This window comes from Nycticebus coucang, chromosome 10 (genome assembly GCF_027406575.1).
Source record: "Nycticebus coucang isolate mNycCou1 chromosome 10, mNycCou1.pri, whole genome shotgun sequence".
Taxonomy (NCBI): Eukaryota; Metazoa; Chordata; class Mammalia; order Primates; family Lorisidae; genus Nycticebus; species Nycticebus coucang.
In genome coordinates, this window is record NC_069789.1 from 6997724 (window position 1) to 7024969 (window position 27246).

Below are 27246 nucleotides of genomic sequence, written 5' to 3' on the forward strand. Positions count from 1 at the left end.
TTCTGCTTTCCATTTGCGTGGAATATAGATGACCATCCCTTCACCTTGAGTCTATATCTGTCTTTTAATGTAAGATGCGATTCTTGTATGCAGCAGATATCTGGCTTGAGTTTTTGTATCCAGTCCGCCAACCTATGCCTCATTAGAGGACAATTTAAACCATTCACATTAATTGAGAGTATTGATAAGCCTTTTGAGAGACCGGTGGACATTTTTAATCCTTTTGTGACTGTGGAAGTTGGAATTTGATCAAAAAATTTTTGGGTGGGTTTACTTTTGTGGTGGAGAATTATTCTGGTCTTTATGGAGGATAGGTCTAAGAATGTCCTGGAGAGCTGGTTTAGTTGTGGCAAATTTCTTCAACATGTGAATGTCGTTGAAGTATTTAATTTCTCCGTCATAAATGAAGCTCAGTTTAGCTGGGTACAGGATCCTGGGTTGAAAGTTATTTTGTTTTAGGAGATTAAAAGTTGATGACCATCCTCTTCTAGCTTGAAAGGTTTCAGCAGAGAGATCTGCAGTTATTCTGATATTCTTCCCCTGTAGGTAATGGTTTTCTTTCCTCTGGCAGCTTTCAGAATTTTCTCCTTCATATTAACTTTAGTGAAATTGATTACGATGTGTCTGGGGGATGTCTTATTTGGGTTGAGTCGTGCTGGAGTTCTGAAACTGTCTGCTATCTGAATTTCGGAATCTCTTGGCATGTCTGGAAAGTTCTCCTTCATAATCTCATGGAGAAGAGACTCTGTGCCTTGTGAAGCCACTTCATCACTTTCGGGGATCCATATAAGACGAATATTAGTTTTCTTCAAATTATCCAAGAGCTCTCTGAGAGAGTCGTCTATTTTTGCTCTCCATTTCTCTTCTTCTTTGAGGGTTTGGGAACGTTCAAAAGCTTTGTCTTCAATGTCAGAAATCCTTTCTTCTGCTTGCTCCATTCTGTTACTGAGGGATTCTACTGTGTTTCTCAGATCTTTGAGGGATGCAACTTCTTGTCTCAATGTGTCGAATTCTTTGGTCATTTGGTCTTTGAATCCATTGAATTCTTGAGATAACTTTTGGAATTCTAATTTGATCTTATTTGCTATCCAGATCCTGAATTCAATTTCTGACATCTCAGCTATTTGTTTGGGCATGGGGTCTTGTGCTGTTTCTGCCCCATTGATCCTTGGGGGAGTTGATCTACTCTGATTATTCATATTGCCAGAGTTTTTCTGTTGATTTCACCTCATTGTTTTTCACGGTTGTCTCTGGCTGTCCTCAGAGTTGGGGAGGTGTCTCTCCAAGATTAGACCCCAGCGGGATCACTCTATTGTTGCTGGATCTTTGTAGGGAGTGACCCTGTGTAGTTCCTCTGGGGCTGCTCCAGCTAGGGAGTTCTGGTTGTGGAAGCAGCTCTGGTTTGTGACACACCTGGATCCAGCAACAGGGCTGGGGGTGGTGCGCACGGTTCTGGGAGTGCCAGGCACCCAGTGACTTTGGCACAGAGAGCCCAAGGCTCCAGCAGTCTCTGGCCAGGAGAAGAGCTCTGCACAGAGGCAGGGAGGGCTCCAAAGGGCACGCAGCTACCAGGGTCCCTGTCCAGATGAATGGGCTAGTGTGGAAGCTGGGAGGACACAGGAGGGAGGATGCAGGGTTGTGTGGCTCCCGCAGTTCCTGGTCAGGGAATGTGGAGGCCTGGTGGGTGCGGGTCACCGGTCGGGGGTTGCTGCACAGCTCTTATGGAGGTCTGGGTGGTGCCAAGCCCAGGAGTTTGAGGTTGCTATGAGCTGTGACATCACGGCACTCTACCCAGGGCAACAGCCCAAGGCTCCAGTGTGCCAAAACCGTCTCACTCTGCCCCTAAGGATTAAGGCTGTAAGGCAGCTCAGCCCCTGCCTTTAGGCTGCTCAGTCAGTAGGTTACTTTGACCCACCCTGTCCTTGACCTGAGACCCTGAGGGAGGAGCTTGCCAGGGCAGTTCTTTCACAATGGCTTCCTGCACCCAGCTCAGTGGCTCAGTCTGGGGCCCCAGACAATGCCCAAAGTTCTCCACAGTCCTGCTCAAGCTCTCCCCAAGGCAGTTCAACTGAGTGCCAAGTCCAAGAACACCGAAACAGTTCACAGGTAAGGCCTTTCCGGTTTGCAGTCTCACTGGTGCTTGTACTTACGGTTGCTGGCGTGATTAGGTCGATCAAATACACGCAACCACTTGCCAGTTTTCCACTGTTTTGTCCTCCTCTTGGGGTCCAGAAGACCCTTGCTGGCTCCCTGTATCCTCAAAGGGATGATTATAGGCAGATCCCACGGGGCAGAGATGCCTGGAGTCTTGTCTCCCCAGACTCGCTGTTCCCAGATGCAGGGAAGCTGTTACTCGGCCGCCATCTTTAATCTCTCTTCCAATTTTTTTTTATTGTTGGGGATTCATTGAGGGTACAAGAAACCATGTTATACTGATTGCATTTTTAGTAAAGTCCCTCTTATAATTGTATCTTGTCCCCAAAAGGCGTGGACCTCAAGTCCTATTTTTTTTTCTTTTTTTTTTTAAATAGAGATAGAGTCTTACTTTATTGTCCTCAGCAGAGTACTGTGGCATCACACAGCTCACAGCAACCTCCAACTCCTGGGCTTAGGGTCTCCAGGAGTTTGAGGTTTCTGTGAGCTAGGCTGATGCCACTGCATTCAGGCAACAGGGTGAGACTCCTTCTCAAAAAATAAAATAAAGGGCAGTTACTGTGGCCCAAAGGAGTAGGGCACCGGCCCCATATGCCAGAGGTGGCAGGTTCAAACCCAGCCCTGGCCAAAAACTGCAAAAAATAAATAATAAATAATAAAAATTTAAAAAGCTTTAAACAATGAAGAGAAAATAATTCCTCAAAGGAAAGTTGGGAGTTGTTACAAGGAGGAGGAGCAATTAATGCAGGGTGGTCCAAAAAAATTTAAAAATGTCCACTAAACACATGTTCCCACGGCCTGGAATGCCTTCCTGTCCCCTCTTTGGTTAATTAGCCTTACTTAATTTTGACATTCCCACTCAATTATTCCCTCATTAAAGAAGCCATCCCTTACCTTACCTACCCAATGCATTTGAAGGCATCAAAATTCTCTATTCTGTTATTTCACGACAGCATTTCCTAGCACTTGCTGCTGCTATAATTTTATATTTATTTATTATTTTTTTTTTTTGTAGAGACAGAGTCTCACTGTACCACCCTCAGGTAGAGTGCCATGGCGTCACACGGCTCACGGAAACCTCTAACTCTTGGGCTTACGCGATTCTCTTGCCTCAGCCTCCTGAGCAGCTGGGACTACAGGCGCCCGCCACAACACCCGGCTATTTTTTTGTTGCAGTTTAGCCGGGGCTGGGTTTGAACCTGCCACCCTCGGCATATGGGGCCGGCGCCCTACTCACTGAGCCACAGGCGCCGCCCAATTTTATATTTATTGATGAATGATTGAATTCAATCCATCTCTCCCACTAAGCTAAAAATGGGTCCGTGAGAGCACAGCCTGTATCTGTTTGGCTTCCTGTGGTACCCCAGTGCCTTGCACAGGGCCTGGCAAAGGAATGACACTCAACACATATTCATTGAATGTAAGAATCAAATCATACTTTTCCTACTGACATGACTTATGCTGCACCCCACTTAGAAGGCAAACAGTGAAATTTTTAAACAATATTTGTTTCAAATTCATACTTTTTTATATACATGTTCTCCCATCCAAGTACTAACCAGGCCCGACCCTGCTTAGCTTCCGAGATCAGACGAGGTCGGGCACGTTCAGGGTGGTATGGCCGTAGACTATATACATGTTCTCATCTAATCTTTAAAAGGCAGCAGGAACCTACTTTATACATAAAGAAACCAAGGCACAGGAAGTTAGAAAGTTTGTTTAAGATCATATACCTGGTAGGTGATCTATGAATACAACCCCAGGTCTGTCTGATTCCGAAACTCAAGTTCAAAACCACTATGTAGGCATAGTGGGGTGGTCCATACCCGTAATCCCAGCACTTTGGGAGGCCAAGGAGGGAGGATTGATTGAGGTCAAGAGTTCAAGACCAGCTTGAGCAAAAGCAAGAGCCCATCTCTACAAAAATTGGAAAAATTAACCTGGTGTGGTGGTACACACCTGTAGTCCTGGCTATTCAGGAGGCTGAGGCAGGAGGCTCATTGGAGCCCAGGAGTTTGAGGTTGTAGTAAGCTATGATGATGCCACCGCACTCTAGCCAGAGCGACAGAGTGAGACTGTCTTCAGAATAACAACAAAGAAAAAAAGAAAGAAAAACAACAGTAATAACAAAACCCTACAAAAAGTGGTATTGCCTCTCTGTAACTCAAAGGCCTTAAAGACAGGACTCATTCATCTGTAACACTGGCTTTCAAATAAGTTCATTTTCGTGCAAATCTATACATATACCATGATAGTTAAATTTGTAATATTCTGATCCAAGGAAAGAATAAAATCAATAAAATTAAAACTCTGGGCAGGTGCAGTTTGACAGAGTCATAATGCTTCCGCACCTGCTGTTTCTGTCACTCATGGTAAGTGGCTCTGAGCATGAGGGAACATTTGGTGGAGTGGTGACCTGCTCCCTAAATTTCAACCATAGTTTATAAAAAGTATTTTGACTTCTCCAAAAGGCTTCTCCATATCAGTGTTTTTTTCTAGTAATGAGGGAGGCTGGCAAAGTAACACAAAGACTATTTCAATTCCCAAGGCTCCCTGGAGAAAGGACCGGGGCAGGATTGGCTACTGGGGGATGCAGAACTCAACCGGGGAGGAAAAGAAAAAAAAAAAGAAGGAAAAAAAAAAAAAGACAGCGCTCCTTCAGGTCAGCCACAGCGATGAGTAGTCAAGAAGCTTGTGGGGAAATAGGAAGGACACAAAGACAGGCTCTCATTTTCTCTTTTATTGCAAGCTGGAGTCCCAAAGCTTACTAAAAATACAATGACAGGTAACAGCAGCAATTTCTATTGGATGATCATGGTGGTGCTTCCTGGAGAGAGCTCGCTCTCTCTCCCTCTCTCTTTTTAAGTGGGTAGAATATAAAGTGACGGTACCAGAGCCGGGAACGCAGTCATCTTGAGTTACGTGTTCTTGATCCGTAACTAGGGTCTAAGGGTGCGTCTCTATTTAACGTACTCGGGGTTCTGACAACTCCCGAATCCTCTGAGAACACTGTGCTTTCAAGGCAGCTGGCTTGACTTTAAAGACCTCTGGATCGTAAAATACAATATGCGCAGGAGCCCTGGAGTGGGGAGAAGAGAAATCAACCTGAAATAAGCCCAACAGGAAAGGGAAACAATACTCCTCACGCACATGTTGCCCCGGGATAGTGTCCCACTTGGATTTTCATGACCAGGGGAGACAAAGGCCCAGGGAAGTTACACGAATGATCTATGGTCAAATCCAGGTCGGCACATCTGTCAGATTCCAGAGACTTTTTCTCTTTCCTCAGAAAGTACATTCTGGAAGTTCCTCAGTTGTGAACTTGAATGTGAATTGGACGGACTTAGATTTGTGTCCCACATGGGTCGTTTATCATAACATAATTTGGCAATGTTAAAACAAGTCGAGCAGTGCCTGTGGCTCAAGGAGTAGGGCGCTGGCCTCATATACCAGGGGTGGCGGGTTCAAGTCTGGCCTCAGCCAAAATTGCAATAAAAAAAAAAAAAAAACAAGCCAGAGAGTTCTCTGGAAAAAAAAAATATGAAAATTTTGAAGTTTACCACCTTCAGCATCTTACCACTAAATAATATTAATAACTTTCTCAACAGGATACAACCTTGATAAAGCACTTGGCTGTACTCTTTCCTTCAATGAACAGAGAATGAGCTTCATTTCATCTAATGATGAACTTTATTTTTTTAAAAAAGGATGAACACATGATAGCATTTAAAAATATGTTACTGTAAGATAACCAGCAAATTTCCTTTTCCCTGAGCTCGAGACTTGGACAACTTTTTCTGCTTCTCCTACTTTTTCCTGGTGATGCTTATTTTATTTTATTTTTTATTGTTGTTTGAGACAGAGCCTCAAGCTGTCGCCCTGGGTAGAGTGTTGTGGCATCACAGCTCACAGCAACCTCCAACTCCTGGGCTCAAGCGATTCTCCTGCCTCTGCCTCCCAAGTAGCTGGGACTAGAGGCACCTGCCACAACATCCAGCTATTTTGTGGTTGTAGCTGTCATTGTTGTTTGGCGGGCCTGGGCCGGATTCAAACCTGCCAGCTCAGGTGTATGTGGTTGGCGTCTTAGCTGCTTGAGCCACAGCTGCTTGAGCCTCCTGATGATGCTTAAAAGGGGGGGGATCAGATGTTTATTCCTTGAAGATAACAAAACAAATTGAGGTTCAAGCAGATTAAAAGGTCCTCCAAACTATAAATAGGAAAGGGAGGCAATTTCTTCTTTGTTAATTGTATTTTCTTATTTGAAATGGGTTATACATGTACCTGATATTAAACATTGAAAAAATACAAAAGCCTAATTAGTAAAAAATAAGTTTTCCACCTATCCTAGTTCCCTAAGCCCTCTGAGGTAACCATTGTTACCAGCTCCTTGTCAACTTTTTGAGATGCTATAGGCATATGCAAACAAATATATGGCTCTGAAGTATTTTTTCTTATGCACATTGTAACACACTTCAGGCTCTGTTTTATAACTTGTTTCATTTAATATTATATACTAGGTAAATAATTCTATATCCATACTTTTAGAGCTGTCTCCTGGATCTAAGTTTCAGTACCTAGTCGACTAAACTTCTAACAGTAGTTATATGTGCATGTGTGTGTGTGCATACACACACACATGCACACACCATAGATTTGTCATAATAGATGTAACTTGTGAGATGCTTTTGCATTTTTTGTATTTCCACAACTTCTTTCATTTGGTCAATTTCCCCCCTCTCCCTGGCACCCCAGTCCTTCTCATCTTAGTTTACCCTTACATTGACGTACCTTGCACTTGGATTAGCTAGTTCCAGAATTCTGGGTGAGATCTTTGAATGGGCAGCAGCATAAGACACTGGCCACTGGACACAACGGGCAGGTAAATAATCCTGGTGAACAGGCTTGGGCTCAGCTAGAGCCACTGTTCGGGGGCCAGGTGTGGCTTGCATGGCAGCTGGGGCCACCTACAGTGGAAATAGACACAAAATATATCCCAAATTTCACCACGTCCCCCATCTCTGCAGCTATGGCCTACTTGAATCAGGATCCTTTCTCCCTCCTTGATTGCTGCCACAGACTCCTGCCTGTGCTCCCCGCTTCCATTCTTGCGCCTGAGCACAAATCCTTCGCATGACAGTTACTGGGGGAGAGAATGAACCTTTCCTGAGTGTGCTGCATGAGCCACACAGTTCCATGTGAGTTACCCATGTCAGTCCCACTTAATCATCATAACAACTCCATAAGGTAAGTGCTTTCTGACACGACCTAAGTCTGGTCGTGTCACCCCAGGGTTTAAGTCCTTCCTGTTGCTTCCCATTTTGCTAAGAAAATTACTTCCTGTGATCTACAAGGTCCTAATGGTCTGAGAGCTGCTCTGCCCCTCTGCCCTCACCTGCCTCCCCTCCCCACATTGACCAGCTCCTTCTGCCTCGGGACCTTTGCACTTGCTAGTACATCTGCTTGAAAACCTCTTTTCTCGTCTTGGCTTGCTGCTTCTTCCTCATTGAAGTCTCTAAACTCAAACATCGCAACCTCAGGGAAGTCTTCCCTGACCTGCTGAGATAGATCAGCCTTTCTAATTACCCTCTTCTACAGTACTTACCTAATCTTCCTCAAATTTCCTTCCACTCATCAACTTCTAAATTTGCTCATATATCTCTTCATTTATTGCCTGCTTCTTCCCATTAGAATATAAGTTGCTGGAGGGGAAAGGCTTATTTGCCAAAGCACATAACCGGTGTTCAATAAATACACTAATACGCCGACTGACTGATCCCTTTGGATCTTATCTGAAAAGTGACTGACTCTGGGTGGTCTTACCCAGGGTTTAAGACCAGAAGGGGTCAGTCTCCATGTATTTATCCAGACTGCCTTTTTATTGCATTGCTTTATGGGTCCAAAGGAACAAGGAGGGAGGATCACACCACCCAGCAGCCCTGACCCTGTTCTGCATCTCACTGGCACAGACTTGGTTTGGGTTCTACAAGTTTGATTTTTGGCAATGTTTTTTTCCTAAAGACTTTCTTTCATTTTTTTTTTTTTTCTAAACCTCAAACAATCCTAGGGAAAGATGCCTATAATTCAGTCCATTTTACATACCAAAAGACTGAGAATTAAGTCATTTGCCCAAGAGTCACAAGACAGGTTACTTTAGCAAACACTCCTCCAAGGCTTGATTCCCAGAATGGTTTTCTTCCCTGATAAAGCTCCAAATCCAATTCTCAAATGCCCAGAGAGAGGGTAAAACTGTCTCCACCTCCTTGGGCAATATGATCATGAAATATTTATTAAAAGTCCACTGCAACAGAGCACACAGGCTGGCACTACAATTATGGAGGAAATGCCACTACCTTGGAGGTGCGAGCTCTGTGCTGAGCGCCAGGCCTTCCACAAAGACCTCCCAGGGGGAACTGCCTTCTCCACAATTCCCTGCTCACCTGGCTCCATCCAACTTCAGGCTCATCTCGACTTTCCTACCTTGGCTTGTGATCTACCCTTTATTGGAATATCCTAGAGCTTCACTTGGCTGACTCCTCATCATTTGAGTTTCAGCTCCAATATTCCTTCCTTAGATAAGGCTCCCCTGACCACCATACGCAAAGTAGCTTCTTCCCCCTTCCTCCCCCCATAGGCACTTATGTCCTATTTTACGTTCTTCATAGCACTTGCCGCTATCTGACATTATCTTATCTATTTACTCATTTATTGTTTGTCTCCCTTGGTTAGCATGGAGATCCATATTGTTCACTGGGATCAGTGCCTGGCACACAGTGGGAGTGTAAATACTTGTTGAGTGAATATGGCTTGGGAGGGTTGTCCCAATGTCACAGAGGTAGTGGTGGCAAGGCTGGCATTTGGACACCCACACTCATGGCCTTTTACTCCTCTGCCTCTCTCCATATCACGTAGGTCTTCCTTCCTGCCATAGTCCACTCTTTCAAGATTCTCTTTCCTAATGACCTTGGGCTATGTCCTACAGAGTCAGAACAGCACCCCAGGTAGCCCTGGAGAGTGAGCTGAAGGGTACCAAGGCAGCAATGGCTTACAGGACGGATGGGCAGTTCACTTTTCTCTCTTTCATAACACAGACCCTCTATCTTCATCCTTGGGTGGGCAAGGTCTATAATTCTTGGACTTGCAATAGCACCCAGGGTAGAAATCGAAATCTTGGTTTCAATCTAAGGGAGAAAAATAAAACAGTACTTGTAAGTACCAAATAATAAACACTACCCAGTTCAAGATTACTCAAGTCTGATTATGATCGGACTTCTCAGCAATCCAGCAGAAAGGTTGACAATCTTGCAATCACCTGTGATCATAACTTAGAGGATCAGCTTTCATCTTTCTTAAACTGGATTGAATGGATTCCGACCCAGCTTCTCAGGACCTTTAACCGTTAAACCAGCAGTTCTTAACCTGTGGGTCACGACCCACAGGAACTGTATTAAAGGGCCGCGGCTTTAGAAAGGTTGAGAACCACCTTGTTAAACTAACGATGCAGAGGAAATAGCAGAATGGTATATACTGACTCAAAGATAAAGGAAAAACGCTGATTTGTGGACTAATAAACTCAAGGGAGAGGGAAGGCTCAGCCCTGCCTCAGAACACTGTAAGGGGCAGACTCTGCTTTGTTCTTAATTATTTTTGCCCTTTGGAAATTGGGACTTGTATTATCACAAATCACCCTGCTGAAGTGGAATGCAAGTGGCTGTCTTCTAATTGGCATCTATAAGGAAAAGAAACCGATGACAAGAAGTAGAGAAGGAGAACCACATTCTTCCACGAGATGCCCAGCTCAGGCCTCACTACCTTCCTGGTGGCAATCTGTCCAAATTACATGGTCTGCTATGTAACTTATTGGAACTCAACCCTAACCCTAACCCTGACCTGGGGTATCATTTTTGTTTCTATTTCTCTAACAGAGAAACTGAAAGTCCTCCCTGCCTGTACAACCCCATAAAGTACTAATGCATTATAATCATTTTCTATGAATAAAGCTTTGTGTCCTATCAGGCACTTGGAAACTCAAAGAAATATCTGACGATCATTGCCTTCAATTAAGGCTTATGAGCTAAAAGGAAATAAAATAATTCACAAGTTCAATTCCTTAAACAAATATTTCTTAATTATGACATAACTATAGGCAAATAATTCAGATTATTTGATACCCTTAAGAGGAGATAAAGTTTTGAGAGATGTCAGAGGAGGGGTGGGAGAATTCAGGAAGATTCTCCTTTCGGGGATAAAGAGACATTAGATTGAACCTTGTTGGAAAGATCAGATTTTTTTTTTTTTGTAGAGACAGAGTCTCACTTTTTTTTTTTTTTCGTAGAGACAGAGTCTCACTTTATGGCCCTCGGTAGAGTGCTGTGGCCTCGACACAGCTCACAGCAACCTCCAACTCCTGGGCTTAAGCGATTCTCTTGCCTCAGCCTCCCGAGTAGCTGGGACTACAGGCGCCCGCCACAACGCCCGGCTATTTTTTGGTTGCAGTTTGGCCGGGGCCGGGTTTGAACCCGCCACCCTCGGTATATGGGGCCTGCGCCTTACCAACTGAGCCACAGGCGCCACCCGGAAAGATCAGATTTTAACAAGTAAAGGGAGAAGGAAAGATAGGGAGGATGAAGGAAGGAAGGTGGAAGGGAAGAAAGTATGAGAACAGAGACAAAAGAGCTTAGAGCTGGGAGAGGACGCTTGTAAATTCATCTGAAACTAGATTAGAAGGGGTGAGGCATTCTTCATAGCCAAGGAAGAAAGATCACATCTTATCACTGGAGAAGAAGTATTATCCCAGCCTGAAATTACCCTGAGAGCAATGCGTGCAGAGACACAAGGAAGCAGAAATGCCCTGAGAAAGTTACAGCAGGATAAATACAAAGAAAAATAGGGTGGGATGCAATAAACATCCTAAAGTAGCCAGAGGAAAGAGTCATATTAAATATTGGCTAAAAACAATAACTTTGACTGACATCTCGTCAGAAACAGTGGAGGCCCAGAACACTGAAAAGACAGAGATCTGAAAGTGCTATCAACTTCAAATTTTATGTACTATTTAAAAACCCTTCAAAAAATGAAGATAAAATAAAGAAATTTTCAGAGAAACAAAAGCTGAAAGACCCACTCTATAAAAAATGGCAAAGAGGGCAGCGCCTGTGGTTCAAAGGGTAGGGCGCCAGCCCCATATGCCGGAGGTGGTGGGTTCAAACCCAAATTCTTTTATTTTTTTTAATTTCAGAATATTAAGAGGGTACATGTGTTTTTGTTACATGGGTGAATTGTAAAATACTAAAGGGTAAGAAAATACTTTCAAACAATTGAAAAAAATTACCTGGCTTATTGTACCCTCAATGAATCCCCAACAATAAAAAAAAAAAAAAAAAAAAAATTGAAAAAAATCAATGAAGCCAAAAGTTGTTTCTTTGAAAAGATTGATAAAACTAATTAAACCCCTAAAAAAACTGATCAACAAAAAAAGAGGAAAAAAATTAACACATAGTAATAAAAGGGACATTATTACGAATGTTAGAGCATTCAGAAAGATAATAAAATACTATGAGAAACTTTATGTGCACTCATCGATTACAAAGAGATAGGAAGGTCATTGGAAATGAGGAAGGGGATTTGTATGGAGGTTCCTCAAAAACTAAAACTAGAACTACCATGTGGTACAGCCATCCCACTGCTACATGTATATCCAAAAGAAGGGAATTCAGTATACAAGGTCTGATAATTAAGTTCAGAAACTCATCCTAGAAAAAGTGCTACCTACCTCATTGCTGAATATCACCATGAATACTTTCAAAGTGCTCCCTTTGGGAAGCTATGCACCGACCCCAGTACCTAGTCTACCCTCAAAGCAATTTGGGAACTCTTTTCCTGGAATGACCATCAGAGCTGTTGCAGCAAGAAAAATGAATGCCACCCAGTAAGACACTGCCCCTGTCGACACAAACACAGTTATGAGACACTGATATATTAAGGCTAGGAAACCTTACAAGTTGTTTTGTACGGGGCTGCCAACATAATAAGCACATGGTGGGAATTTTTCAAACTGAAGACAATAAAGGACATTATGTTAAGTGAAATAAGTCAAGTGCAGAAATATAAATTTCACATAGTCTCACTCATGTGTGGGAGCTAAATATAAAAGCAATTGATCTGACGGAGACAGAGAGTTGAATGATGGTTACCAGATGCAGGGCCAGGTAACAGGGAGGAGGGATAAAGTGGAGACGGTTAGTGGGTACAAAAGCATAGTTAGGTAGTCACATAGAATGAACAATATTTGATAGCAGAACAAAGTGCCTATAATCAACAATAAGCTAGGGGGCATACTTTCAAAATAACTAAAACAGTGAATTGGAACATTCCTAACGCATAGAAATGATAAATACTTGAGGTGATGGATAGTCCCCCCCAAAGAAAGAATATATTGTAAAAAATTTATAATAATAAAAATTGCATATATATAGGCTTGACACCTGGAGCTCAGTGATTAGGGCGCTGGCCACATACATGGGGGCTGGCCGGCTAAAACCCAGCCCAGGCCTGGTAAACAACAATGACAACAACAACAAAAAAGATAGCCGGGTGTTGTTGTGGGCACCTATAGTCCCAGCTACTTGGGAGGCTGAGGCAAGAGAATCACTTAAGCCCAGGAGTTTGAGGTTGCAGTGAGCTGTGACACCACAGCACTCTAAGAGTGACCATAATGAGATTCTGTCTCAAAAAAAAAAAAAAATAGAAATTGCATATGTATAATTAATAATATCCTCTGGGAAAATTAAGAGTAGAAGAGAACTTTCTCAACTTGATAAAGGGCAAAACCTGTAGCTAACTCATGTATAATGAAGAAACATTGAACATTGCTTCACTAAAATTAAGAACAAGGCAAAAACTCTCCTGTGGTCACCACTTCTATATCCAATGAACTAGACTCCTAACCAATGCAATAAACCAAGAAAAAGCAAATAAAAGGCATACAGTTTGGAAAGAAAAATTTCACTCACAGATAACATGATTTTGTATTTAGAAAATCCAAGTGTCTACAAAAAATTAACAGACTGTGAGAACTATTAGATGAATTTGGCAAAATCATCAAATCATTATACTGTCAACGAATATCTTGAAAATAAAAGAAAAATATCATTCATGATAGCATCAAACCAAAAATTTTTTTAAAAGATAACCAAGAACTCTTCATTAAAAACTTCATACCATTGCTGAGAGACTTAAAGATGACCTAAAAGGAGTGGAGATAGAAAGTAGTTATAGATTAAAAGCCTTACTATTAATTATTAAGATATCGATTCTTCTTAAACGATTTCACATATTCAGTGAAATCCTAATCAAAATCCCAAGAGACATTTTTATAGAAACTAATAGGCTGATTCTAAAATTTATGTGAAACTGCAAAAGACCTAAAACAGCAAAAAATAAATTGAAAAATGGAGAACAAAATTGGAGGACTTACACTATCTTATTTTAAGCCTTATCATAAAACTATAGTAATCAAGAAAGTATGATACTGATGTTGGATATGTGAATAATTAGAACAAAATTGGGAGTCCAGAAATGGACCCAAGGTAATTCAAGAGAAATAAGAAAGTCATCTTAATGGTGCTAGAAAAACGGAATATCCTTGTGGGAAAAAAACAAAAACAAAACTTCAATCTCTACATCACATATACAACATCCACCATTAAACAGAGTCTCAGATTTCTTTTCTTTTCTTTTTTTTTTTGAGACAGAGTCTCACTATGTCACCCTCCGTAGAGTGCTGTGGTGTGACAGCTCACAGCAACCTCCAATTCCTGGGCTCAAGCGATTCTCCTGCCTCAGCCTCCCAAGTAGCTGGGCCTATAGGCGCCTGCCACAACGCCTGGCTATTTTTTTTTATTGTAGTTGTCGATGTTGTTTAGCTGGCCCGGGCTGGGTTCGAACCACCAGCCTCAGTGTATGTGGCTGGCACCCTACTCACTGAGCTACAGGTGCCACCCTCATGTACAACTTTTGACTCCCCTAAAACTTAACTACTAAGCCTATTATTGACCAGAAGCCTTACTGACAACATAGTCAATTAACTCATATTTTGCATGTTATATGTATTTTATGCTGTATTCTTACAATAAAGTAAGCTAGAGAAAAGAAAATGTTATTAAGAAAACCATAAGGAAGAAAAACATATTTATTATTGATTAAGTTGAAGCAGATCAACATAAAGGTCTTCATCCTGCCTTCATGTGGGGTAGGCTGAGGAGGAGGAAGGGGTGGTTACTCTTGTTGTCCCAGGGTGGCAGAGGCAGAAGACATCCATGTGTAAGTGGGTCTGCACAGCTTAAACCCATGCTGTTCAAGGATCAACTATAGTTTAAAGTGTTTGAAGGTACTTAATTGTGTAAGTTTGGAAACCAAACCAAAATTTCTCAAGACTCTTAAAACCAATTATTAAAAACTGCCAGAATTATAATATGAATAAAACAATAAAACTCACAAGCCAAACTTAAAAGCCTAAGAAAAATTGATTTTTAAATTCAAAAATTTTGCGCCTGTAGTCCCAGCTGCTCGGGAGGCTGAGGCAGGAGAATCGCGTAAGCCCAAGAGTTAAGAGGTTGCTGTGAGCCGTGTGACGCCACGGCACTCTACCCGAGGGCGGTACAGTGAGACTCTGTCTCTACAAAAAAAAAAAATAAAAAATAAAAATAAAAAATAAATTCAAAAATTTTTAAATGGGCCTACTAGTTATTTAAATCAAGAGCATACTGTCTTGCCTGCAAATAAAAACCATGCTCTAGGATACTGAAAAGACTCACATCACTGGGTGTGGTAGTTTTTCGGAAGTGCCTACAAATTCTTCGACAATTCTCTCATCGAGAGGTAGGGTTTGGATCCCCACCCCCTTGAATCTTGCCAGACCTATAATGGCATCAATCAACAGGGTATAACTTCATTAACGTCACGTGACTTCTGAGGCCAAGCCTCAGAAAACCATGCAGCTTCCACTGAGACACCCCTTCTTAGGATACTCTTTCTCAGAACATAGCTGCACTGCCTAGAGAGGTCTGGGCCATATTCCCAGATGAATCTAGCCTTTAAGTCATCCCAGCCTACGTACCGTACACAGATGCTACTCTGGACTAAATGCTTGTGTCCTTCCTTACCATTAGAATCAGATCTTCCTCCATCACAGCTTCTGATGTAGACGCCTCCTAGGAGACTGCTGATCTGGCGCCCACATCTATAACCAGGTGCAAGTCCCTGCTGCCATAACAGGCTTCTATAGGCTCCACCAGCTCCCACAGTTGCTTCAGGGCTGATCCCTGTAGTGAATCCCTCATATCACTCATAGTGTCCCCCCAAAATTCATATGCTGAAGCCCTATCTCCCAGTGTGACGGTGTTAGGAAATGGGGCCTTGAGAGGTGATTAGCTTTAGATGAGGGCATGAGGCTGGAGCCCCATAATGGGATAGTGTCCTTATAAGAAAGAGATATGAGAGCTCTCTCTCTCCTTTTCTCTCTCTCTCTTACTATCTGAGAAGAGACCATGTGCGTATACGGCAAGATGGTGGCCCTCTGCAAGCCAGGAAATGGGACTTCACCAAGAACAGAACCTGTCAGCATCTTAATCTTGGACTTCCCAGTCCTGACCCAATCCTGACTGATATACCAGGCAGAGAGGAGAGGGAATCAGAAAAGTTCATTTGATGAGAGAAAAATAAACAGGAAGAAAAAGACAACATACACCTGGAAATAAGAGGGTAGCACGTTTCAAGGTCAATCAGGAACTGTTTCTTTCACGTGGGCCCACTTACGCTTTTTGGAGGAAGATAGTTTGGATGTGTGCCTTTGGCTATGGAGAGTCGTACTAGCCGGGGAGAAGGGTCAGAGAATCGGAGATACTGTCTTCCAGTCTGACCACTGAAGGGCCTGTATGCAAATGGAAACGTGAGCCATCATCACCGCTGGATGAAGAAACAACAGCTGGATTTCTTATCGCTATGATCAACTTCCAATCCATTATACATACTGTTTCTATCTTAGGAACATCTTTCACCACAATCATTAGTGCTCTTTCTGCCAGATGGGTGTTTCTCAAAGTTTTTTTTTTCTATGCTCCACAGTAAGAAGTTCATTTTATATTGTGATACAGTATAGGTAAATGTGTGTCTGTGTATTTGAAACGAAATTATCATGAAACGATGTTCACCCTCCATGATGTATTCTGATTTTTTAATTTCATTTACCAAGAAAAAACGGGAATTGATTTTATGATCCATGGGTGGCTTGTGACCTGCCAAAACCTCATATTAAATCCTTGAAATAGTATTTCCAATCAATTTCTAACAATAAACGGGGGCTGTTCTATGCCACTCCTCCACAGTGCAATTTGAGATAGTACTGGTCATAGCTCCCAGCCCTTCGGCCTGGTTTCATAGGCTATTTTCCTTCCCTAATTAAAAATCTACTAACCAGTCAACAAACCTAATAGGGGAAGTGTTTCTCAAATAAATATACCATTACCTTCCAGAGGTAGTTTTTGTTCCTTTGTTTGTTTGATATAATTAACAAACCATAAATTTACCCTTTCTAAGTACACAATTCAGTGGTTGCTGGCATACTCACGAAGTGGTGCAGTCATCACCACTATCTAATTTCAGAATATTTTCATTAACCCAAAGGACACTCCGTATCTGTTAGCAGTCACTCCCCATCACTTCGGCTCCTCAACCCCGGAAACCAGGAAGCTACACTCAGTCCCAGTGAATGTGCCCAATGGAAATTTCAAATAAATGGAATTATGTAAATATGCATGCTTTCGTGTCTGATTTCCTTCACTTGGCATGTTTGGAAGACTCATGTATCAGTATTTTATTCCTTTTATAGCCAAATAATATTCCGTTGAGTAGATTTGCCGTGTTCTGTTTATCCATTCATTTCTGATTTGAAACATTGAGGAAATGAGAGTGAATCCAGAGAGAGCTGTCCTTTCACCATACTTTACTCTGAAATGTCTATTTTTATGCCAGTAACACACCGTCTCAATCATTACATCTTTTTAATACGTTTTTAAATCAGAAAGTGTGTCTTCTTTGTTCTTATTCAAGAATGTATTGGCTATTCTAAGTCCTTTGCATTCCTATATGAATTTTAGAAACATCTTGTCAATTTCTATCAAAAAAGGCCCCTGGAATATTTTTTTTTTTTTTTTTGTAGAGACAGAGTTTCACTTTGTGGCCCTCGTAGAGTGCCGTGGCCTCACACAGCTCACAGCAACCTCCAACTCCTGGGCTTAAGTGATTCTCTTGCCTCAGCCTCCCGAGCAGCTGGGACTACAGGCGCCCGCCACAACGCCCGTCTATTTTCTGGTTGCAGTTTGGCCGGGGCCGAGTTCGAACCCGCCACCCTCGGTATATGGGGCCGGCGCCTTACCGACTGAGCCACTGGCGCCGCCCGGCCCCTGGAATTTTAACAGAGATTGTATTGAGTCTGTATATCAATTTGGGGAGAATTGCCATCCTAACCATATTAAAGCTTCTGGTCAATGATCAGGAAACATTTTTTCACTTATGGAAATCTTCAATTCCTTTGAACAATTTGTAGTTTTCAGTGTGCGGAAGGACTATCCTTCTTTTGTTAATTGCTAAATCATTTGTTCTTTGAATATTTTTTTTTATTTTTAAAAATTTATTTAAGTGGAAGTATACAGAAATATTATAAGCCCACGTGTCAGTCAATATGACAAAATCGTGTTTTCCAGTTAAGTTACTGAAAATGGCTGTGAGTGTGCATACAGGGATATTTCCATTTAAAGCAAAATCTAGGTTCTATTTCAGTCCCTGTTGTTGTTCTGGCAATTGTGTTCTTTGAATGTTTTTAATTGTGGTAAAACACACAGAACATAAAATTAACCAGTAAATTAATCATCTTAAGCATTTTAAAGAATACAGCACGGTAGCATTGAGCGCATTCACATTATTGTGCAACCAATCTCTAGAAACTATTTTCATCACGAAAACTATACCTATTAACCTCCTCATTTCCCACTTCTATGGTCCCCGGTAACCACCATCCTACTTCCTGTCTCTGCAAATTTTTTTTTTTTTTTGGCAGTTTTTGGCTGGGGCTGAGTTTGAACCCACTACCCCTGTGTCTCTGCAAATTTGTCTACAATTGGTACCTCATATAAATGGAATCATACAGTATTTGCCTTTTTTGTGACTAGTTTATTTCACTTACCATAATGTCCTTAAAGTTCATCCATACTATAGAATGTGTCAGAATTTTCTCCCATTGAGTTATTTTTATTTATTTATTTATTGAGACAGAGTCTCACTCTGTCACCCAGGGTAGAGTGCCATGGCCTCATAGCTCACAGCAACCTCAAACTCCTGGGCTCAAGTGATCCTGTTCCCTCAGTCTCCCAGTAGCTGGAACTACAGCCGCCTGCTACAATCCCAGCTACTATTTTTAGAGAAGGGGGCTCACTCTTACAAAGTCCTGAGCTCAGGTGATCCACCCACCTGGGCCTCCCAGAGTGTTAGGATTACAGGCCTGAGCCACCTCGCCAGGCCTAAATTTCCTTCCTTCTCAAGATTTGACAATATTCCATCGTGGATCTAATTGTGTTCTTTCTGATGCTACTGCAAATGGAATTTTTTTCTTAATTTCATTTTCAGATAGTTCATTGCTAGTGGATTAGATACACAATTAGTTTTATTTTTTTTAATTGATCTTGGATTCCGCACTTTTCTGAACTCAATTTAATAGCTCTAATAGTTTTTATGTGGATTCCTTAAGATTTTCTACATACTCCTAGTAGGCTGGAGGGTGAGGCAAGTGGATCACCTGACCTCAGGAGTTCAGACCAGTCTGAGAAACAGTGAAACCCCATCTCTAATAATAGCTGGGCATTGTGGCAGGCGCCTACAGTCACAGCTGCTTGGGAGGCTAAGGCAAGAGGATCACTTGAGCCCAAGAGTTTGAGGGTGTTGTGAGCTATGATGCGACAGCACTCTAACAAGGGCAACAAAGTGAGACTCTGTCTAAAAAAAAAGAGTTTTGACATACAAGATGTCATTTGTCATTTGTGAACAGAGATAGTTTTACTTCTTCCTTTCCAATCTGGCTGGCTTTTTTTTTTTTTTTTTTGCTTACTATTTTCCTGGCTGGAGTCTCCAGTTTGATGTTGAATAGAAATAGTAAGGGCTGACAACCTTGTCTCATTCCTGACATCAAAGGGGAAGCATTCAGTCTTTCACAATTAATTATGTTAATGAGTTTCTTGTATATACCTTTTATGCCCAGTTTGTTAAGCACTTTTATCATGGAAGTGTGTGGAATTTTGTCAAATGTTTTTTCTGAGTTTATTGAGATGATCGTGTAGTTTTTGTTTTTTAATCATTCTGTTAATCTGGTGCACTACATTGATTTTAGAATTTTGAAGCCAATGTATTCCTGAAACAAAGCCAACTGATCGTGGTGTATAATTATTTTTATATTTTGTTAGATTTGGCTTGCAGCATTTTGGTGTGAATTGTTACATGTATGTTTATATTTGGTTTAAAAGTATGGTATTTAGGTGTGGAGCTTTGCTTGTATATTCCTAAGACATATTGGTTTGTAGTTTTCTCGTGATGCCTTTTTTTAAGTTTTGGTATCAGGGGAATACAAACTTCAAAGAATGGGTTGGAAAGTATCCTGTTTTCTAAAAGATTGATGTTAATTTTCTAAACAGTTCATAGAATTCACTAGTAAAGCCATCTGGTCCTGAGCTAGTCTTCGTGGGAAATTTTTTTTTTTTTTTAGAGACAGAGTCTCACTTTATTGCCCTAGGTAGAGTGCGGTGGCGTCACAGCTCACAGCAACCTCCAACTCCTGGGCTTAGGCGATTCTCTCGCCTCAGCCTCCCGAGTAGCTGTGTGGGAAATTTTTAAATCATTAATTCAATCTCTTTGTTTTATGTCTGTTGTGATTTTCTATTTTTTTCCTGAGTCAATTTCAGTAGTTTCAAATTTGTCCATTTCATCGATGTTAGCTAATTTATTGGCCTTATAATTAATTGTTCACAGTAAACTCTTATAATCCTTTTTATTTTTATAAGGTTAGTAGTAATTAGCTCTCTTTTGTAAGTAACCCCTTAGAAAGTTCCCTCTTTCTTTTTGTTATTTGAGTCTTCTCTTTTTTTTTTTGTAGAGACAGAGTTTCTCTTTATTGCCCTCGGTAGAGTGCCGTGGCATCACACAGCTCACAGCAACCTCCAACTCCTGGGCTTAGGCGATTCTCCTGCCTCAGCCTCCCGAGTAGCTGGGACTACAGGCGCCCGCACAACGCCTGGCTATTTTTTTGTTGCAGTTTGTCCGGGACTGGGCTTGAACCCGCCACCCTTGGTATATGGGGCCGGCGCCCTGCTCACTGAGCCACAGGCGCCGCCCGAGTCTTCTCTTTTTTTTTGTCTTGATTACTAGTCAAAAGTTTGTCAATTTTGTTGATCTTTTCAAAGAACTCACTTTTGGGGTTTGTTGACTTTCTCAGTGTTTAATCTCTATTTCATTTGTTTCCACTTTAATATTTATTATTTTCTTCCTTCTGCTTGTTTCAAGTTAGTTAGCTTTGAAAGGTGAAGTTGTGATTTGAGATCCTTTTTAATATAGGCATTCACAGTTACAAATTTCACACTAAACACTACTTTACATTGCATCTCATAAGTTCTGGCATGTTTGCACTTTTATTCATATGAAACTGATTCCTTCTTTGATCTATTGGTTGTTTAGGAGTATATTTAAATTCATATATTTTTGAACTTCCAAATTTCCTTCTGCTATTGCTTTCTGATTTTATTCCACTGTGATCAGAGAACTGATTTGTAATGCATTTAATCCTTTTAAGTGTATTGAGCTCGTTACTGGTCCATCCTAGAGCACGCTCCTTGTGGACTGGAGAAGAACGCGCATGCCACAGCTGCTGAGAGGAGTGTCCTGTGGAGGTGTGCGGATTACACCTGGTGTGTGGTGTTGTTCAGGCTTCTGTGTTCCTGTTGATCTTCTGCTTGTTATTCTACTCTTTACCGAAAGTGAGGTATTAAAGTGTTCAACTATTATTGTTGAATTGTCTATTTCTTTCTTTAATTCCATTAGGTTATTGCTGTGTATATTTTGGGGCTCTGTCACTTTGGCAAGTGACCCTCTTGCCTCAGCCTTCCAGTAGCTGGGACTATCGGTGCAAGTATATTTACAACTGTTATAGCTTTTTAATGGATTAAAACTTTTATCATATAAAATGTCCTTCTCTTTCTCAAGTATCAATGTTTGTCTTAAAGTTGGCCACATGTGGTGGCTCAGGCCTGTAATCTTAGCACTCTGGGAGCTATTCTTTGCAGGAAATTATTAAACATAGTAAAGTAAATAACAAGGGAATGAAGATCGGGTGCAGTGGCTCACGCCTGTAATCCTAGCACTCTAGGAGGCTGAGGTGGATGGATTGCCTGAGCTCGAGAGTTTGAGACCAGCCTGAGCAAAAACCGAGACCCCGTTTCTACTAAAAATAGAAAAACTAAGGCAAGAGGATTGCTTGAGCCAAAGAGTTGGAGGTTGCTGTGAGCTATGATGCTACATTACTCTACACAGGGTGACAGCTTGAGACTCTGTCACAAAAATTTTTTTAAAAAGGGAATTAAAATGGTATACAAGAAAATATCTGACACAAAAGAAAACAAGGAATGGAGGAATAGAGGGACAAAAAAGATAGAACATATCGAAAATAGCCGGGCGGTGCCTGCGGCTCAGTCGGTAAGGTGCCGGCCCCATACAGCGAGGGTGGCGGGTTCAAACCCGGCCCCGGCCAAACTGCAACAAAAAAATAGCCGGGCGTTGTGGCAGGCGCCTGTAGTCCCAGCTACTTGGGAGGCTGAGGCAAGAGAATCGCTTAAGCCCAGGAGTTGGAGGTTGCTGTGAGCCGTGTGAGGCCACGGCACTCTACCAAGGACCATAAAGTGAGACTCTGTCTCTACAAAAAAAAAAAAAAAAAGAACATATCGAAAATAAATAGCAGAAGTATCACTTGAGGTCAGGAGATTGAGATCAGAGGAGCAAGAAGTGAGACCCTGTCTTTACAAAAAATAGAAAAATTAGATGGGAATGATAGCACACATTCCCTATAGTACCAACTACTCAGAAGGCCAAAGAGGGAGGATCACTTGAGGCCAGGAGTTTGAGGTCATAGTGAGCTATGATGATACCACTGCACTCTAGCTGTGTTGGCAGAGCGAGACTATGCCTCAAAACATAAAGTAAAATATAATAAAATAAAATATAGAGGCTCAGCGCCTGTAGCTCAGCAGCTAGGGTGCCAGCCACATACACTGAGGCTGGCGGGTTCAAACCCAGACCGGGCCTGCCAAACAACAATGATAACTACAACCAAAAAATAGCAGGGCATTGTGGTGGGCACCTATAGTCCAGCTACATGGGAGACTAAGGCAAGAGTTTCATCACTTAAGCCCAAGAGTTTGAGGTTGCTGTGAGCTGTGACGCCACAGCACTCTACCGAGGGTGACATAGTAAGACTGTCTCAATTTTTTTCTTAAAAAAATAAAAATAAATGTTCATTTTAAAGTCTATATTGCCTGATATCAGTATAGGCACTCCAGCCCTTTTTAAATTGATTTATAGGGTATATCTTTTTCCATCCTTTCCCTTTCAACCTATTTGTTTCTTTGGATCCAAAGCATATGTCTTACAAACAGTATACAGTTGAGTACATGTTTTTTCATCGTTTCTGTCAATTCCTGCCTTTTGATCGGAATGTTCAGTAATTTGCATGTAATTACGGATAAGGTGATATTTTGCTATTTTGTGCTGTTTTGCTATTTGTTTTCTGTTACATCTTTTTTGTTCCTCTATTCCTCCATTCCTTTCTTCTTTTGTGTCAGATATTTTCTTGTATACCATTTTAATTCCCTTGTTGTTCTTTTACTATATTCAATGTTACCTTAGCTATTGCCCTGTATATTTTACAATAATGTAGTTCTGATTAATACCATTAGTTACTATAGCATGCAATAACGTTACTTCTACATAGCTACAGCTCCTCTTCATGCTTTGTGCTTTTTAGAATCCATTTTATACCCATCAGTGTAAATTTATAACTAGTGCATTATGTAGTCGTCTTTTAAATCAGGTAGGAGAATAAATATATATAAATATATATGAGTAAATTATATATATGAATAAATTATATAGGTAAAGATGTCAAGACATCTTTACCTATATAATTTATTCATAAAGGAAAAGCATTTACAAAGTCACAGAGACATAAGAGAACATCAAGTTCTTCTGCAAATTACGAAAGCCCGTGACGTTTTATTTGCAGATTTCCTTTCAGTTGGTTGACAACAGTGTGAATTTTAGCTTTACCATAATTTAAGTCAAATGTAAGGACTAAGGATGATCTTCTGATTGCCTACAATTGTTACAAATATTTGACTTTTTTTACCTGATGCTTTGGAACACAAGTATACTCACCAACACTGCACACACTAAACTTAGAAAAACATCTCTGTGACATTTAACCAAATTAGATCAGAATTTACGGAGATCTCCTCTACCTATTTAGTAGATCCTGGCTTTTGAATCTATTGGGCTGTGACAGCCTCTCGATCCTTTTGGAGGGCTGGGTAAACAACACAGAAGGAGGGATCGTCCAAATGGCAGACTCTCTGCCACAGCTGTAGCAATATTGAGCCCTGCGAGTTGTAGGAGAGAAAAGAAGTGAGTGAAACAAGCATGAATTCAAATTATAGGGTTTCCCAACATGGATCTCCAGGCCTAGGGAACAGCTACGACAGTTTGCTCTTTATGGCTGGAGCTATTTTCTGTACGAGGAGAAACTAATTCCTTTAGAAATAGTGATGTTTCTGGCTTGGTGCCCGTAGCTCAGAGGTTAGAGCGCCCACCACATACACTGGGGCTGGCGGGTTTAAACCCAGCAGGGTCCTGCTAAACAACAATGATAACTACAACAACAAAAAAGCTGGGCATTGTGGTGGGCACCTGTAGTCCCGGCTACTTGGGAGACTGAGACAAGAGAATCGCTTAAGGCCAAGAGTTTGAGGTTGCTGTGAGCCATTACACTGCAGCACTCTAGACTGTGTCTCAAGAAAAAAAGAAAGAAAGAAAGAAAGAAAGGGTGATGTTTCAACCATCAAGTTGTTTTTTAGGTTTTACTTATTTATTTTTTTTTGGAGACAAAGTCTCACAGTATCACCCTTGGTAGAGTGCTGTGGTATCACAGGTCACAGCAACTTCAAACTCTTGGACTTAAGCAATTCTCTTGCCTCAGCCTCCCAAGTAGATGGGACGATAGGCGCCTGCCACAATGCATGGCTTTTTGTTATAGTTGTCACTATTGTTTAGCAGGCCGGGGCTGGGTTTGAACCCGCCTCTCCCGGTGTATGTGGGTGGAACTCTGACCACTGAGTATGGGTGCCAGCCATCAGCCATCAAGTTTTCAACTGGCATCTCTTATTCTACTCCAAAGAGATAACGTTCTGAAAAAATTACGTCTTTTCTTTCCTTTTCCTTCTTTCTTTCTTTTTTTTTTTTTTAAATAAAGACAGGGTCTTACTTTCTCCCAGGGGAGAATGCCATGGCATCAGCCTAGCTCACTGCAACCTCATACTCCTGGGTTCAAGCAACCCACCTGCCTCAGCCCCCAAGTAGCTGGGACTACAGGTGCACACACCATGCCTGGCTAACTGTTCTAATTATTGTATCTTCTAAGTAGACCAAAATTTATATTTATATAAAGAGAAAAAGTGTGGCTTAAATATTTCCTTGAGCATCTATCCATGTAATTCAAAATGTTTTACTATATTTTTAGTTTATACAATGTATTATAATATATTGATACTTTGCATTAGAAAACTCTGGAGTTTAGGAATAAATTCTACTTGATTGGTTGCACAGATTATTTAATCATCAATGGGGCTTGTTAACTAAGATTTTATTTAAGATAAGTAATAACACTGTTCTTCTTATCACCCGTGCCCCTCAAACTTTCCTTATCAAAATATATTATCAGTGGGCTAGGAAGTGAGCTGGAGGTCTGCAGACCTGGTGTGACGTCAGACTGCAGTTCCACTTCAGCTCCTATTATTTTCCCTTTTTTTTTTTTCTTTTTTGTCACCCTCAGTACAGTGCTGTGGCGTCACAGCTCACAGCAACCTCCAACTCTTGGGCTTAAGCGATTCTCTTGCCTCAGCCTCCCGAGTACCTGGGATTACAGGCGCCCACCACAACGCCCGGCTATTTTTGTTGCAGTTGCCACTGCTGTTTTAGCTGGCTGGGGCCGCGTTCAAACCTGTCACCCTTGGTATATGGGGCCAGCGCCCTACCCACTGAGCCACAGGCACCACCCTTTTTTTTTTTTTTCCGCCCTCAGTAGAGTGCTGTGCCATCACAGCTCACAGCAACCTCCATCCTGTTATTTTCCAAAGAGCCTCTCTTCCTTTAGGATGTTTACAGGTAGGGCGGCACCTGTGGTTCAGTCAGTAAGGCGCCGGCCCCATATACCGAGGGTGGCGGGTTCAAACCCAGCCCCTGCTAAACTGCAACCAAAAAAAAAAAAAATAGCCGGGCGTTGTGGCGGGCGCCTGTAGTCCCAGCTACTCGGGAGGCTGAGGCAAGAGAATCGCCTTAAGCCCAGGAATTGGAGGTTGCTGTGAGCTGTGTGAGGCCACGGCACTCTATCGAGGGCCATAAAGTGAGACTCTGTCTCTACAAAAAAAAAAAAAAAAAAGGATGTTTACAGGTAGGGATCTGCCTCCTCCTGGGCTACGTTTGAGCCCGTCTCCCCCTTGCTTGTGACCACCCAGGCTTGAGGCCTTTCCATACTACCACACTCAGCCATTCCCACCCCCACACACAGCCCAGCGCACACAGGCAGGAAACCTCCAACACTTACCTGGGATTAGGCAGGAAATGGCAGCTCCGTTTAGGAATTGGGGACACAGAAGGAAGAGTTGATTTTGAACTGGTCACTCTAGAGAGATTAGACTCAGGTAAGGGGACCCACAGTGGATACGAAGAAGAGATTAAGCAAAGGCAAAGTGTGCCTGGAGAACAGGGTGAAGGATAAAGGCCCAGGCAGTGGGTGACAGAGGGAGGGTGCCAGAAATATAAATAGTATTCTTTTAGAAGTAAATTACTTTGGTGAATTAAAACACGTAGAAAGAGACCTCCACTTCCAGACATGATGTAGTAACAGGGATTGGGGCTATCTCTAAACTAAAGACATCTCTAGTACCATTATTTTTTCTTATTCAACTTCCCATTCACAGAATCCAGTACCATTTATTTTTTAACTTAAAGCAAGGCTCAAAACTGGGTGAACAGATAAGTCTCCACAGAAGGTATTCAAATGCCAGGAAGCACATGAAAAGTGCTGGGCCTCAAAAGTCATTACGGCCGAGATTAAAACCACAGTGACTAACACTTCACACACACTCAGATGGCTATAATCAAAAAGATGGACAGTAATTAGTGTTGGTAAGGATGTCAAGAAGCTGGAACCCTCAGCCATCGTTGGTGGGACTGTAAAATGATAACACTTTGGAAAACAATCTGGTAGTTCCCCAAAAGCTTAAACGTAGACTGACTATATGAAACAGCAATTCGACTCCTACTCATCTCTCTCCAAGAGAAATAAAAATATACATCCATACAAAGGCTTGTGCCCAGATGATCAAAGCAGCGTTATTTGTTACCAAAAAGTAGAAGCCACCCAATGTCCAACAAATGATGAATGGGTAAATGAAATGTGGCAAAGCCGTATAATCAAACATTATATAGCCATAAAAAGCAGTGAAGGACTGATACGCACTACAACACAATAAATCCGGAAAACACTGTGCTAAAGAAAAGAAAGTCATAACGGACTGATTCCATTTATATAAAATGCCCAGAACAAGCAAATCTGTAGAGACAGAAAGAAGAGAACTGGTTGCTTAAGGCGTGGGTGAGAATTTAATGGAGAATTGACTGCTAATGGGTTCAATGTCTCTTTGAGGTGGGACAGAAATGTTCTAAAATTAGATT

General features: G+C 41.7%; 1 protein-coding gene across 1 annotated transcript in view; it reads right to left on the minus strand.

The window, feature by feature from the left end:
- Positions 1-5118: 5118 nt before the first annotated feature.
- The window catches only part of THEGL (theg spermatid protein like), a 55374-nt gene continuing 33246 nt past the window's right edge, over positions 5119-27246 (minus strand). The window contains exons 5-9 of the mRNA XM_053604623.1: positions 23757-23894; positions 15967-16081; positions 9201-9332; positions 6943-7118; positions 5119-5233 (exon numbers count right to left, since the gene is read on the minus strand). Of these exons, the coding sequence (XP_053460598.1) occupies positions 5119-5233; positions 6943-7118; positions 9201-9332; positions 15967-16081; positions 23757-23894 (676 nt within the window). The remainder of the gene's footprint in view (positions 5234-6942; positions 7119-9200; positions 9333-15966; positions 16082-23756; positions 23895-27246) is intronic.